This window comes from Coturnix japonica, chromosome 2, assembly GCF_001577835.2.
Source record: "Coturnix japonica isolate 7356 chromosome 2, Coturnix japonica 2.1, whole genome shotgun sequence".
Classification (NCBI taxonomy): domain Eukaryota; kingdom Metazoa; phylum Chordata; class Aves; order Galliformes; family Phasianidae; genus Coturnix; species Coturnix japonica.
In genome coordinates this window covers 5,690,686-5,707,244 of record NC_029517.1, presented here as the reverse complement: position 1 = coordinate 5,707,244, position 16,559 = coordinate 5,690,686, and the positions used below count along the sequence as shown (strand labels likewise).

General features: G+C 42.9%; 1 protein-coding gene across 2 annotated transcripts in view; it reads left to right on the top strand.

The window, feature by feature from the left end:
• The window catches only part of PRKAG2 (protein kinase AMP-activated non-catalytic subunit gamma 2), a 154,288-nt gene that overhangs the window by 52,652 nt on the left and 85,077 nt on the right, over positions 1–16,559 (top strand). For both annotated transcript variants that reach the window (XM_015852865.2, XM_015852864.2), the window contains exons 2-3: positions 5,368–5,439; positions 14,446–14,725. In XM_015852865.2, the coding sequence (XP_015708351.1) occupies positions 5,368–5,439; positions 14,446–14,725 (352 nt within the window). The remainder of the gene's footprint in view (positions 1–5,367; positions 5,440–14,445; positions 14,726–16,559) is intronic.

The window sequence follows — 16,559 nt, the reverse complement described above, 5'->3', positions numbered from 1 at the left end:
GCCCACTCCCATTGAGTCATACTCAGACTTAGTCACCAGCACCCTATGCCTCACAGTGCGATTTATGTCTCTTTCTCCAAAACACATGCTGCAGACTCGATGGCATGGGGGAGGGAGAAAAGCGAAGCAGTGAGCAACCTACTCTTAAAGGAATAAAGACATGTAGCAGGTCCTATTATATGCTACTGTGCCTTCTACATCAAAACAACAAAATCAAAAGGACAGAAATTCCTGTAGATGTCAGTTTAGAATAATTCCTTGTGCAATAATTGAGTGATCTGATATAAATCCTCAAAGGCTTCTACACAGGATTGTTCTGTAAAGGGTAGTTTTTAATTCAGTCAGAGCTGCCAAGCTACGTACCCTATTCCATGGAGTTCAAGCTTCGGATTCTGCTCACAGCTTATTAGCATCTGCAGTACATTTCTTCTTCAGAGTTCTACATAAGCTTGTAATAGGTACAAACCAAGGTTGATCTGAAAAAAAATCTGCTGGTGTGTTCATAACTAACATTAATAAATATTGTGACTTTCTTTGTCCTTGGTAGGACAGCTGACATGCTCATAGCTCAGTAATGTTAGCAGAGGAGGAGATCCTCAGAGCCCTGTAAAGATGTGGTGCTGAGGAGTGAAATTGTTAGCAATGCTTTGTGAGTTCAGGGATCTTGTCAGCACTCTTTGCTTAATTTCTTGATATCTTGTTTTATTTATCTTATTAAAGGAGCTGCCTCCCCACACTGGAAAGCTGTCTTAGTAAAGTGCCACCTTCTGCTTGATTTACATTGCACAAGGTGACTGTAATGTCTGGCAGGCATCTCACATCCTTAAATTCAGTGCAACCCCAGCACATACACAGCAGTTATTGAAACAAAAGAACGATGTCTCATAGTGGACACCATCAGTGATCAGAACTGCGTGCTGCTAACGCCTACACCAGCACTCCAGAGCTGCTCAGCAGAGGTGCTCAGCCTTCCAGCAGGGATAGACCATGGTGTTGCTGTGAATCCATCCCAACCTGAGGCACCTCTTAACCACACCAAAGACTTGGCCATGGCCATAGGGCAGGGACACAGCACCAGAGACATGAGCAGATGTTGTGTGGCTGTGTTGGGTGTTTGGAAGGCCGGTTGCAAAGGCTGGCAGCAGGGAGCTGTGTGTGAAATACTCTTTTAATACCCGTCCCTGAAATTCCAGACGACTGCTGGTTGGAGCCATAAAAATGTCTTACTCCCACCCAAAACACCTCGGAAATGGGTCTATGACTTGTCGATCCCTGCACACCCTGGAGTGCTTGGCTGGCTCCTTGGCTTCAGCTATTACAGAGGAGCTTTAGAAGCCTGGCTGCCAAAATAGCCTTAAAACAAAACCATAATAAAAAAGAATCCTTTTCATTCTGTGTTGTTTACTGGACTCAAGGCTTCAGTGGTCTGTTACTTAAACTTGTTGCCTGCTGAAAACACTTTTCTGACACCGAGGTCCCCAGCTGCAGTAGCATCCAGAGCAGAGTCTGGGCAGGCTTTGTTGGCAGGAATTCTCCCTGGTAAATGAGAAAGAAACAGAAAGAAACAGGGAAACTGGCTGGAAAAGGTGAAAAATTGGCTTGGCCAACCAGATCCTGCTCCTGTTGCTATTTGGCTACATTTTGCCAGCCAATATATTTGCTTTCCATAGCGTGGTTTTCTTCCTTGTTCTCCAAAGCAGTTCTGAGAAGATTATTCTGTTTTGTTTTGTTTTCCCAAGATACCAATTAACAACATTTTTTTTTTCTTCTTTTCACATAATTCCAAGTATTGCAATGTAAGGGCTGTTCAAAGAAAAAGAGGACTCAGGAAGGAATGATGCAGCACTGCGTGTGTCTGTATATGAACCTGAAGAGGCCTTGTGGATGTAAAGTTGCATTGCCTTAATTCCAGGTTAGCATCGCTAGGAGCTGCTGTTGCTGGTGGCCTTCCTTCCTTACAAAGATAGCCGTAGACTATGATCCCAACAGAAGTTTTCTATCCAAGGATGCAGTACAGAACTGATGGATACAGGGAGTGATGCAACTCATTCTTTGGCCAGGGCTCTGCAGTAGCAAATGAGAAGGTCTCTTCCCCTACCAATGCATCAAAATATTCCTCTGGTAAGAGAATCTTAATATCTGCCCAGAACCATGTGATTTTCTAGGGCACTTATACAAAGCAAAGCAGAGAGAGCCCCTGGAGAGAGTTATTGGAGAAGATCCACACCAGTTTTTTCTAAGAGTGAGAAAGCTGTCTAATAATGGCTTAAATCCCAGGTTAATTGCAGAGCAAGCCTAATAGGTGAATCAGCTGGAAGAAGATCAGAGCAGACAGATAAGCTCTAAGAGCTAGGGCTGCACCACTGGCCTGTAAAGAAGAACCACAGGTGCTGTGAAATACTTTGAAAGTTTTCAACACTTTCAACTCTTTGAAAAGGTAGATAACAGCAGGATGAGGGGAAATGGTTTTAAGTTGCAGAAGGGAAGATTTAGGTTGGATGTCAGGGGGAAATTCTTTACCAAGAGAGCGGTGAGGTGCTGGCACAGGCTGCTCAGAGAGGTTGTGAGTGCCCTGTCCCTAGAGGTGTTCAAGGCCAGGTTAGATGGGGGCAGCCTTGTCTGGTATTAGATATGGAGGCTGGTGGCCCTGAATGTAGAAGTGGAGTTGGAGCTTCGTGATCCTTGAGGTCCCTTCCAACCCAAAGTCATTCTGTGATTCTATGAACACAAGAAGTAGATATCTGGTCTGTCTTCTGTGGAGATTCACATAAAGAAAAAACAAGCGTGCAGTATTTCCTTGCTTAACCAAGTGGTTGGAACTGAGAGAGCAGTGCTTGTAAGTTTGGCTTTTGATCTGCCCATTCTTTCCTTCAGTAACTGCAGTCCCATGAGAAAGTAGAAGATGAAGAAACTGTTAGATAGCAGCTGCAATTACAGGCTTTGTCAGAGCACTCAAAATCCTGCTTAAGATGCTCTCCAGCAGACTAAGAGGAGTCTCGCGTTGTCCCGATGGGTTCTGGTATAGATGCAGTAATTTCTGCTTAGAAGTAAGAGATCTCCTATTTCTGCATTCAAAAATGGGTGAAGAAAACATACCTCTACGGTATCTAATAGTTACAAATTAGATTGAAATCATCAGTTGGGTTTCATGAGACTTTTAGGCTCCAGAACATGTATCCATTTTTAAGCTTGGAATGGTAACTGGCAGCTGAAATTTTGCTCACTGGAAAATAATTCTGCCTGCCCACCTCTTCCTGTTTTTGAAAGCTTCTGCTCAAAAGTGAAGTTATGGTTTCATTCCCAGCTGTTCCAGGTTTCTTGGACAGCTTTGTCTACTCTAATTGCTAGGTATACGTCCCTTCAAAACCCACTTTCTTCTCCCAGGCTTCAGCCTTCCCAAGTTGCAGGTTTATTCTCTGCAAATTAAAAAGTAGTAATAAAGGGATGCTAACATGTGGAGCTCAGAAGAGATTATTTGCTTGATTTATTGCATGGAAAATGACTTAGCACTCATCAAATTCCAGCTTCTTCACTACTAAAGATGGGTAGAGGAAAATATTGGTAAAACCTTTAGCTAAATTAAAATAAACACAAGGAGATGTGTTTTTGTGTAACTTTCCATTAGGCTCTTAAGCTTCTTCACGGGGATGTATTGTTTAAGTCTTGCAGTAACACGAATATACTAATTTATTCATTGACAGTGTTTATAAACACTGCTTACAGCCGATTAATTTTATTGGAGTATGTAAGTCATTTTGCTCTTAATTAATGGTAGAAATAAGCAGATTAATACAGAAGTGCTTAAGGTCCTGTGGTGCCTGGGTTAGCCCCTGTCAAATCTTGATAGCAGTGAAAACATAAGCTGAAATAAGTCAACTCTTCTTTTGGTTTTGAGATACTTGCTTGCATTTCCATTTCCACTGAACATGACATGAAACACACGTCAACATGCAGCGATGAGGGTGACATTATATTGCTCGGTCGGTGCTTTGAATTTGCACGAGTATTGCTTAGAGCACACTGGTGCGTCATGGATGCCTTGGTTTATGTCCTACAGACTCAAGGCCAGTTTGGCCAAGTGGGTTTGCTTTTCTTTTTCCCTTTCCAGCTTGGCATGACTTACTCCCACATGCTTCGCTTCCAGTAATTCAGTATTTTGTTCCTTATTTTTGTTGTTCATTATGCAACTAGAATATTTTCAAACATTTGCAAGGATTATGCCTGAATTATACACATTTTTGAGCAGTTTGGATTTAGCATGATTATACAATGTGATGTGATTAGACTCGTGGCTGTTCTGAATTCTGAAGGCCTTTGGCATGCAAGCCTTGCAGACATCCCAGCCTGTGCTAATTTTTAATTAAGCTCTATTTAATCTCAAATTAGGTTTATGTGAAATTGCTATTTATTTTTGTTTTGAACAGTTTTAAATGAGATGCAGATGTGGTGGTAGAGAAGCACTGAATCATTGCATTTAAAGGGTGATGCTTTGCATCAGGCAGGTTCTGAGCCGGATATGTTTTCCTGACATTGAGTTCAAGGTTTGGGACCCAAGCCTTAGTTCTTCATAATACAGATAATATAATACAATGGGCTGCCAACCCATGCTTGTGATCATGGAGTTACTCATTATCTACTTTTCTGATCAAACAGATGCTAAACTTGACACTAACACAGAAAACTTCATTATGCGTTTACAAAGGAGCCCTAAAAATCCCATGGCTGGACATGAGGTAGCATAAACAGAACAGACGGCAGGAGGTAGAACATAATTGCAACTTGTTTTCGTTAGTTAAAAATGAGCATGCGTGATTCTTTTATGGCTTTGTTTTCATTAGTAGCACAGAACAGGGGGCTCCTCTCTGCCTTGTGTTGGTTGTTCCATCCTCAGACACCGCGTCTGCATTTTGAGAACATCGACATATTCTCATTCAGATTTTGTTGATTGCCATAAATATTCCTTAAAGAGAGACTGCAGTCCCCACTAAAGACCACATAGGTCTTTTGCTGAGCAGGGGACTATAGTTAGACTGTAATTTCCTGCAATATCTTTCTGTGGGATTTGGGTACCTCCCTTTGAAACTTTCTGCACAGGATCTTCTGCTGTGTCTGAGTGCCTTTTGATAGTGATGCACTGGGACTGCTTCTGAGAGCTTTCTGTTCACAAGTGACTTAAATCTGTTCTCCTTAAATCTGTTTTCCTTGCCATTCAAGGAGAAATGTCAGATCCTGTTTTATCCTTTCCAGCGGTAGCCATTGGTAAAGCATCAGGCACTTTGGAGGTAGAACTGTGGGCTACAGTTATAGGATGCTCTGATAGAAGGAATGCTACTGTAGGACATAATATTTTCTTCTCTCTCCCATCAGGATCTCAGCTCTTTTGCCATGCCATTCTTGGACGGTGATGTGGAGAACACAGACAAAAATGCTCCTCGTAAGGTAGGACATTTCCAAACCTGTACCTGTAGTTGCTGAGTCCCTTGGTGATGAGTCCCTTGAACTGCAGTTCCTTAGACTTTGACTTGTCTCAGGGTTTTAATGTTTCCTGCCCCTTACCCAGTGAAAGCAGTACTCCTGGGCAAACACTGTGACTTCTGCAGGCTTTATCATGACAGTGCTTAGAGTTACCACCTGTAAAGAACAATGACCTTGGTTCCTTTAGATACTGTAGATGTGTTGTATAATGTTGTAATTTGATGGAGTGATATTGAATTACTGTATTCTCAGTGACATGTGACATTTGACATGTGAGTTGATTTGCTAAATTTAGACCTCCGACCAACCAAGTTACAGACTTGGTGACGAGGGATACCCTTCTGAACAATATTGACATCTCAAAAGCTAACCTGTAGCTAAACAGCAAACTTGTGGCAGCATTTACAAGGATATGGACCTTTCTGTATGGAGGCCATTTGTCAGTGAGTCTGCAGTTATAGTTCAGGGCAGGTGAAACAATAAATATCTCCTTAGTGAAGCTAATCTGCATTCTAGGATGATAATAATTTCATTCTGCTGACAGTGTGGATCTCTGTGCCTTTGCACCTCGTGGCAAAGGACAGTTGTTTATAAAAACAACTTCTGCCATCCATCAGTAGCTGAATATGTTTATAACACTGGCTTTGTTCTTTTCTGAGCTGGACCTTTTAGGATTGTGCTGTAGGAGTCACTGACAAACATGGGGGAATTCTTGTAGGTGCCAGGGAAGCTCAAATACAGAGTTACCAGAGTGTTCTTGATTGGTGGTTCTGAATAAAGCGGTCAATATGACATGCTGAAAGAGTGCAGGTGTTCCTAGCTGGAGCATGATTTTTCCCAAGGAAAGGTGAAAAGTCTGTATGAATCCCAATCCTGAACAAGAAGATCTATCAAAGCTGATCTTGCTCACATGTAATATTTTCTCATACTGTTAAATAAGTTCAATTTTACCATGTATGAATTCCTTGTTTTTTTCTCTTACCAACCTGGGGAGACTTTTTTAATGGGTGGTTTTCTTGGGAAAAACTGGAAGAAGATTTAAGTAGTCACCCCCTGTTGCAGTTTCATAGAATCATAGAATCATAGAATGGCTTGGGTTGGAAGGGACCTCAAGGATCACCAAGTTCCACACCTTTGCCACATGCAGGGCTACCAACCTCTATATCTAATACTAGACCAGGCTGCCCAGGGCCCTATCAATACTGGCCTTGAACACCTCCAGGGATGGGGTACCCACAGCCTCTCTGAGCAGCCTGTGCCAGCACCTTTCCACTCACTCTGTGAGGAACTTCCAGTAGACATCAAATCTGAACCTTCCCACTTTGAGCTTAATACCATTCCCCCAGTGGTTTTCATGAATGCTGCTTTTTTCCCATTTGTAGTTAATAATGTAGTTTCCCATCTTTGCAGTTAATAATTGATGGCTACCATCAGATTTCAGTATCTTACTTAATCTAAACTAAAAGTTTTCCTGGTCCTGATGGCGCAACATCAAGAAGTTCCCATGTTTTACTGTTCTCCTTCATGTAAAGTGGGTTTCCTTTGTCCGAGTCTGAAATCACAAAGTGATGTGCACCTTTTATGCACCGTAAGTCCCGTAAGTCAGTATTTCATCAGCAGTGCAGCTTTTCCTTTCACCAGTAGTGTTGGAGACTGGCAATTAATCAGGGACATCTCTCTTCCTTCACTTAACTCTTCTGTCAGATGGGTTATATTTCAAGTCAGAGAAGAGTAGCTCATAGCCTGCCTTTCTGATCTGCCATTAATTTAGTACCACTGATCTTTGTGAAAACCTTTTAGAAATTGTATTAACATTTTTCACAAGGATTCTCAGCACTTTAATGTGTGAGCGCCTCTCAATCATTATCCTGTGACAATAATCCTCACTTTGCAGCCAGGAAACTTGAGTGCGGAATTACTTGTTCAGATTCATGTAGGAATTTTTTGACGGAGGTGGGAATGTGTCACGTATTTCCTGAACTTCAGCCTTAATCACTTCTCAGTGGCGTGGTTATTATTATAAAGGATGTATTTTTCTTTCCTTTATGACCTGAAGGAAGGAGGGGGGCAGAGTTGGTTTTGACCTTCCTCTGTTGAAGGCAAAGTGTAACACTCTTCAGATTCTCACGCAGAAGGTTTGGCACGATGTGATGCAGCACAGTAACTCTTGTGTCAGCTGCAGGTATTCTGACACTTCTCATTGCCTCGCAAAGTGCTTTAATACTTGTGGTGGCTTTGTCTACAATAACTGGTGTTGCCGATTGCCCCATATTCAAACTGAGACTCTTCAGAAATGGCATGAAGAAATGGCCTCACAGGATCATTATAAGATGTTTGTTGTAAGCTACAGATGGAAGCTTGAAAAAGAAGTATGCAGTGACTGTTCTCTGCATGGTGAAGAAGTGAGATGTTTATCTGATGTGATAATGGCAACTCTATCTCATGATTGACTTAAGTGTATGTAAGATGGAAGATGCTACAGCTAAACCCAAACAACTCTGATCTGAATGGATTGGGAGAGCTTTCTGTGACCAACTAGTGCTAATTTTGAATAAATATTGGAGCAGAGATGAGGTTGCAAAAGACTGGAAAAAAAGCAATTATTTTGTTAATATTTACAATATCTGCAATTAGGATAATTTGCAGATTTGTCAGCGTGACATTACTCTTGGGTAAAACAATGAAATATCTAATGTTGGATAGTTAATGATGCTATTAGAGTAGACTCATTCTGATTGGAATTAATGGCAAACGGTTCTTAGTGAGCAAATTTGGGTTTTCAAGGAGCTTATAAATTTGGTTGGAAGATTTAATAGTGTTGGTGTCATGTATATAAAGAAGAGACAAAAGACATTTAGATTTAAGGAAGTGGAATGATGCTGAACAGACGTGGGAGCCTATTAAGTGAGTAAAGCCTGGATGATTGAATGAGCTGGGACTCATCAGTGGAAAATTTTGTTTCTAGGCAGGGAAAACATGCTGTTGTTATATTGTATAATACTTTATCAGCGTCTTGAAAGAAATACAGGCTCGTTACTGATACAGTGTGCAGTTCATACAAAAACGAGGGGGGAGAAGGTAGTAAATTCTGAGCAGGAAACTCTTCAGTGCAAATTGACCCAAGTGACTAAAACACATTTTGTAACCAGTTCAGGTTGTCCAAATGGAGCAGTTACACCTGGGGGCAGACCTGGATTTTGGGAAGTCTGCCACAAAGCTTGGTTAGATGTTGAGAGTAACTGCAGATAATCAGCTGTACATGGATTCTGGATGTGACACTGTGGCTGAAGGATTACTTTGGTTTTTGGGTGTGCAAACAAAGGAATAGGGCAAAACATAGGCATTGTTATGACTGTATTTGTCATCATCCCACAGTTCTGCTGCCACTAATGCAGGAAGATGCTGATGGGCTCAGACGGGCACTTTGTCCTGGTTCTGCTCCCTGCATTGGTTTTGTTTTGTGCAGTGACTCATAAACGGTGGAACAGGGAGGAGAAGCAAAAAATACCCTATTTTTACCCCCTTTCTCCTTTTCTGGATAACAAATCTCCTTTTGATCTCTTTTTTTTTTTTTTACTCAGCCTTTAATTATCCATTTCTTTGTGATCAGTGAGCTGGCCTCAGCAGGAAGGAAAGGGAGCATGTAGAGCAGATATGGGGCACCAGCAGTGGATGCAGTGAGGCTCAGAATGAGGACAATAAGTGACAACTGCTGCACGGCCCTACACTGCTTTGCCACAAACACTTTAGGTTAGGAAATGGGGCCGGGAGCCATCATGCTCTCACCTGGAGCCAGCCTTGCTCTTTCCTCCCTGCCATGCTCCTGCCTTTGAGCAGACCTTCTTGCTGTGGGAAACCTAATCCCAACCCTACAGCCATGCCAGGCGCTCTGAGCCTGCCAGATCAGCCAGCCGCGTCCCATTGTGTTTTAATTTGGGAAGTGTCATTGGGCTTTAATTTTGGGAAGTGACATCTCTGATCCTGTAAAACACATTGTCATCTCAATTGTTCTTGCTCATGCAGAACCAAGGGAACTAATGGGGGTAAATGTAACCACATGGTGCTCAGGAGAGTAAGTCCTTCATTACCTTTTGGTCTAACGAAGTCAGCTCTTGTGATTCTGTGAGCTCTTTTATTCCACCGTAATAAGGGAATCATCCAATTAAGTTTATTAAAGGGCTTCTTTGTTGAGATTCAGCACAAGGGCAAGAAATAAGTGCAGACATCTATCTCGTGTGCTGTCCTTTATTGTGCTTACTGTCCCTGATGAGGGTGGTGGGAGGCGATATTTGCCTTCTGGATTTTTGTAAGCAAAGAGGCAAAATTAAGGTGAAATAAATCACTGCTGGAAAAGCATAAAAAATTCAAATGCTTCGTAAGTGTCCTTACTACTCAGAGCTGGAGAAAAAGGAGCAGAGCACAATTGCATTTAATAACTCCTATGTAAATTCAGAAACGTTTTGAAGCTTTCAGACAGTTTAGCTTGATCCCATTCACATTCCAGACAGGTTTTTCATTGGCCTGTTCTGAAAATGAATCTAAATTCCCCAGCAACTGAATCAGAGATGGGGATATTTCATGGATACTGAGCTGTGTAAGTCCTGTGGCACACAGGAAGGGATCATGGCAGGAGATGGTCAGCACAAACGGGAAAGATGGTGTGTCCAAGGTGAGAAGACTTGGTCCAAATTTGAAAGAAAAGTGGAAATCCAAGGAAGTGCCTTAACTTCATGTTTCCTGAAGCAGATAATGAGGGAATCCTGTGTAGAAGGCTATGGAAGGGCCTGGGGAGATGGCTGCAGTGAGGTGCTGCAAGGGATGAGGGCAGAAGCAGGTTTCCTGGGCCCTGGCACAGTCTGCCTTTGTGTGGTTGGTCTTCTTAGCACAGCTCATTCATTTTTCTGGCCATGTCTCTTTGGCAGGAGTCTTCTCTAACTTGCAGTTAAGAAGTCCTTAAATTTTAAGTTGTCAGCACAAATGCCTTCTTATAGAGGACTACACTTTGCAAAACAGAAGAGGGATTGGGTTTTCAATACAAAGCATGGGAAAGAAAAGGGCAGCGTGTGGAAGATTTGTGTGTGTGAGTGAGAAGAGGCAGGAGGGAGATGGGTTTTGTGTGGGTGACGAGAGAATGGTTTGCAGTGAAGTGTAAATAGATTGGTGTCAGTGCACTGCAATGGGGATTACCATATGGTTGTGATTAAATGCAATGTGTTTTAATCTGTCCTTTAAAGCAAGATGAAGAATTGCAAGTTAGGTGAGAAAACAGTTGAAGGGAAAGATGTCAGGCTGTTATCAAAAGGAAGACTGTTGGGTGGAGGGACAGGAAAATCTGGATGATCACCAGGACAGATAATTCTCAACAGCACAAGATACATGGTTGTTCACTTGGAATGCATCAAGAGTAGCAGTATGTAAGAGAGGATAAGAGTTGTGGTCCAGAATGGGCTTAGGCACAGTCCTGCTATAGAGCCAGCTTCTTGTACCCACTGAAGCAGAGTGGCCATGTGCAGTCTGGTTTATGCTGGGGTTTTGTCATTGGGGTGTACATTGAAAAATGAGAAATGAAGATGCAGATCTGCTGGTCCATCAGTGAAAGGCTCTGAGCCATTAATGTACATTGCTGTGAGAAAGGAAGAGGAGGTTAGGGAGAGAGCCATGCAGGTGAAATGACCAGGAGCTGTGAGGATGCTGCTTCCTGAAATGGAATCTTGCAGAGCTGTCCAGCCTAGGCAGGTGCCAAGCAATCACTTTACATTCCATTCAAGACATTGAAAGCAGCTCTCCCAGGTATAAAGGAGCCTAAGGCACCTCACATTTTATTGCTTCATTTTGAACAGCAGCCTGTTCTAGATATATTATAGGAGCCTGATGAGGATCATTCAGTTTGTTAAACAGCAGTTCCTCCCTGGTCCCCGGCTGAGGATCCTTTTGTGCTCCAAAATCTGCAAACTGGCAACCTTGCAGCATTTTTGGCTTAATTTACTCAGTGCTCTGTAAGGTAACTGGATTAACCTTGAACAACCAAAGCAGCTCATATAATGTACCACGAGTGTCTGCTTGGCTGCCCAGCCTCCCTGGGGAATGTATTGACATAGGTAGGGTTGCACTAGCACTCATGTTCTTCTATTACCCTTCTGCTGATTTAGCTTTATTCCAGCTTTTCCATTCCCTTCAGACCTGTGCACATAAGTTGACTTTCTTTGTGCCCACCTGTCTGTCATAGCATCAGGGAATGAACCCAAAACACATGAAGAGCAGGCTGATGATCCATCTTGCGGTGCAGCCTTCCTCCAGCACTCCTGCTGGAGTCATCATGCAGATGCTGCATGGGTTGCTACAATACGTTCCATGGCAGAATTTCTTCTGCCTTCCCAGCTGATGCATGGACATCGTTCGTCTTTTAAAACTCAGAACCATTTGCTTCAGATAAGATTCCAAGAAATAACATGAGATATAATTCCCAAGAAAAGTCATAGGTGTTTATCCTTTGTCAGTGGGTGTAACCTGCGTGTAATTAATGTGTGGAACAGCTGGAGAAGAATTTGTTGTAGTAATTTCCTTTAATTTAGTAGCATTCACATGTGTATTTAGCAGCGTGCCCCTGGTGCTCCAGCAATTAACTAATTCATCTGCCTGGCATGATAGAGAGAAAGTGGTGGGTTGTGATTGCAGAAATTGAAGAAAACATCCTGCTGCTTCTGCTCAGAATTGGAGAACGATTTGCTCCACGTCTGGCTTCTGCAAGCAGGAGAATTCTGATGTTATCTGTCAAATTGTTTATTGAGGATAGGACGGACTTTTGAAGGCTCTTCTATTGGTGTTTTGTTATTACCAAGTAAGCATGCAAAAAAGATGCATGAAATATTAAAGGTGGCCCCAGAAGGACGTCCTTCTCTTAACTTTACAGCTTCCATGGCTTGTCGGTTTAGGAAAAAAATGAAAATGAAATTACATTCCTGGAAACAGTCTGAAATTATAAAGGTAGCAGCAGAATTATATTGCAATTAAAATGAACTTGAAAATGTACTTCTTGCTCCCAATTCTCATGCAGTAGATTTGGCAGTAGAGCTGGTTGCATTGCATTGAATGGAGGTGCTGCTTCACTGGACAGTTGTTTCCTGGGCTGCATAGCTGGGCAGAGAATGCTGTGTGGGTGGTATCAGGTGATTTACAGATGCTGTTTTAGTAAAGTTAATGAGCTTTCATGAGGAAGTTCTCTCTTAGGGGCTATTTACCCATAACAAAAGTGGAGTTTATTAATTTATTTGTAGTCTGTTCATTATTCCAGGTCTCAGTTGAGGGACTGTGCTCAATTCTTCTTGACTCACCATGAGATGGTTGTTTGTGCCAGAGGACATAGAGTGGCACTGAAGGAGTGTTGCAAGCCAAAGTGACTCCTGTTTCATTATACTGATCCCAGCCACTCCAAATAAAGACTCAGAATGGAGTCAAGGCGTTGACTGAGCAAGAGTATGACTTTATTTATTAAAAGATAGTGGTAAAAGAGGGGAGAGTGAGAGTGGAAAAAGGAGAGGAGAGGAGAGGAGAGGAGAGGAGGAGACATTGTATTTTCTTCTTTGATGAATACTGTCAATACTGTTGTTGTTGCTTCTGGTACCCAGTGCTTTAGTTAGAATTGATTTATCCTTTCCCAGAATTTACCCTTGAGGTCAGCTGCTCCTCTAGTCCTTCTGCAAAAGCACAGATACTCAATAATAAATGTGCAGGGACGAAAAGCAGTTCAGCATCTTGCCAGACATCTCCATGCTCCAGCTGCTAACCCAGGCTGCTGGTGTCCATCTCTCAGACCAGATGCCACCAGCCTTTCAGGTGGGAAATTTTACCAAAGGAGGAATTACTGCAGGCCCTACTGTGCCTTCCACTCCCAGCTTTCATCTTTTCTTTCATCTGAGGGCCATGAATATGATCAAGAGGCTGGAGCACCTTTCCTACGAAGAAAGGCTGAGGGAACAGGGCTTGTTTAGCTTGGAGAAGTTTCTGGGGAGGCCTCATTGTGGTCTTCCAGTACTTGAAAGGAGCTTACAAGCAGGAGATGACTTTTTACATGGTCTAATAGTGGTGGGACAAGGGGGGATGGCTTTAAACTAACAGAAGAGACATTTAGATTAGATGTAAGGAAGAAATTCTTTACTCAGAGGGTGGTGAGGCACCGGCACTGTGCATATAGCTCAGACCTGGGCCAATCCCATAGGGGTTTGTATAAGCTTCTGTTAATGGTATGTGGGAAGAACTTCATCTTTGCTTCTTTTTGTTTGTTTGTTTTTCTGGGCTTTTCCCCTCCACCTCTCTAGATGATCCTGCACAGTGCACTGCTGTGTTGTGCATGGATGTTCATGCTAGCTGGAAAGCCAGCACAGGTCCCTGAAGAGACAGAGTTGTTAGAAAGGTCATGCCCAGTCCAGAGGCTGGGCTAATTATCTGTAACACTGCCTCTCTAGAATGATTGCTCTATTCTGGGACTAGAGTTGAAACGCCCATTGCAGTGTCCTCTGCTGAGAACTCGTGCTCTCTGCTGTGCCACATTGTGCAGTGGAGATTTCGGTACTACAGATGGGTGCTTAAATGCAGAAGGGAGGCTTCAGGGTGCCATGTTAGCTTAAAGGAGGTCATTCAGTGCCCTTAGTAAATGTATTGCCACCCATCTTTCAGTGTTCTGGGGAAGGAATGGAAATGCGCAGCAAATAAATGTGGTAACAAATATCCTGCAGTGTATGTGTGATAATAAAGTTAATGCACATAGTTCTAAATCTTTGTGAAAAGCAATGAGCCCAGTGAGGTGGAACACACATATCTACATGACAGTGCAGGATGACATCAGGGAAGGTCTGGTTAACCCACAGCTGGAATAAACAGGAGTGACTATGTTGAGACAAGCTGAGATCCTAATGGCAGAAACTGAATTGAATTAATGGTGATTTCTCTTTTTCTTCTTTTTTCTCTCCTCAGGTGGAAGAAAGCTACTCTACAGGCAGTCCTTCAAAAGGCATTTTCTCAAAAGGGCTCCAGAACAGACCTTCCAGCCCCGTTTCCGCCCCTGTGAGATCCAAACATAGCCCTGGCTCACCCAAAACTGTCTTCCCCTTCCCCTACCAGGAGTCTCCCCCACGCTCCCCACGTCGAATGAGCTTCAGTGGGATCTTCAGGTCCTCCTCCAAAGAGTCCTCCCCCAATTCTAACCCGTCTACCTCTCCCGGGGGCATCAAGTTTTTCTCCAGATCAAGAAAAAGTAAGAAATTGCTCATGTTATTTCAGGAAGATACACAGTACCTCTGGGCTTGGCCCATTCTTTACCTGCGGTAGTGAAGTAAGTGCAGATGAGGCATGTGCTAATTGTTCGTTATCGCTTTCACTTGACTGTGTTTGGGGGTTTTGGCTGGCAAGTAGGGAATGACTTCTCCAGGACACCTATACAGGGCTGAGGAGGGAAGTCACACTTCAGAGCTTTGCTTAGAAATCCTGCTTCTGTGGCACAGGCAGTTTCCAAGCAGTTTCACCAAGGCGGGTTGGACATCAGCTCCCAGGCTCAAGAGGTGCGGGGAGCAGTCATGGGGCTTAGGGTGGAGATGGGCATAGAAAGGATATCAACTTGGGAGACTGGGGAGGCTTGCTTTGGTAGACTCCATGGAGAACTGTGTCATTTTGGGGTGAATAAGAGGCCTTGACTCGATAGTAATAAAGGATACGTTTCCAATCAAATGACCGCTAAGGGAGTGTTTGAGCTGCTCTGCTACAATAAGAAAACGTTGTTGACCTCCGTGGTTCAGAGCAGTTGCCTGCTTTGTATTAGAAACAAATTTGGCTTCTTCAACAGCCCATGTGCTAATACAACATTTCTACAGCTCAGAAATGAGGAGGGTTGAGAGAAGGCTTTGATTTCAACACTGTCTTGTTGAATGAAGATTTCCAATGCCAGTCTACAGAGGGTTGTGGCTGCTCTGCCTTGGGGACAGAGGGGAATGTCTTTGTGCCGCTGAAGTATTTGGTGTGATTTCCTTTCTGTGAACAGAAGAAATAGCTTCAAGGTAATTTCTGGCAAACCTTCTGAGACAACATAGGAACAGAATTAGTGATGCAGGTGACCAGAAGTTCTGCTGCAGCTTAGTTGAGACTGCATCTGTCCCAGTCTTTGCCTCTCTTTGTAGCTCCATTAGCAGACTGAAAGAGTCAATGTTTCTGGAGGACTCTGAGTGGACTGTAGGCATCATTTCTATTCAAGGACATTTTTTCTCCTCTATTTAAAGCTCAAACCTGCTCTTATGCCCCCCTCTGCTTCAAGCCTCATAGTAATTAATGTCCATTTGAGCTCTTTTTGCTCGTCTAGATAGGTTTAAATGCTGCACAGGCAATAAGCTACTGATTCAGTGCACCAAGAAGAGCTCTCTGCTGCAGGAATAACAGTGAGACACACTGCACAGCAAAGCCATCTTGTGACATTTTAACAAAGTAATCCCAGCAAATAGCACCATTTAAATTCTATCCTAGCTAGGTACACCAGAATATTAAATAAAGGAAACTTCCAGTAGTCAGCAAAATCCTTCTGATAAGGTCACATCACAGGATCAGGCTTGGACTGGAGCTATGCTATTTTTGAGCTTATAGAAGATCCTCATGACCCTGCTGCTCCAGAAAGGGTTGTAGGAGCTCTACTGGGTTTGGGTGTTTGTGTCCTTTTGTTGTTAAGGCAGAAGGAGCTGCCTCATGCAAGGGTGTGATGGTTAAAGTTTGTATTAAAACAACGACTTGTCCCATTCTGCAGCCTTTTGAAGAACAGCATTTCATACCAGGCGCTTTCACATCGTTCAGCTCACTAATGGAGGGGCTCATGCAGACACATGTGCCTCACTGTCACATTAATGCAGGTTTTATTCACTCTGCACTGGTTGGTGGTGAATTACACACTTAGGATTTACTGTATTTGACTGATTTGTCTTTAGTTGTATTCAACAAAACCTGCTCAGGACTTAAGGAAACTTAGGAAAGTTAACATTTCTATTGCATTGTTTAGTTTTTCACAGACTGAATGTTTACCTCCTGCTGCTTTGCAAAGAAAGAATAACCCT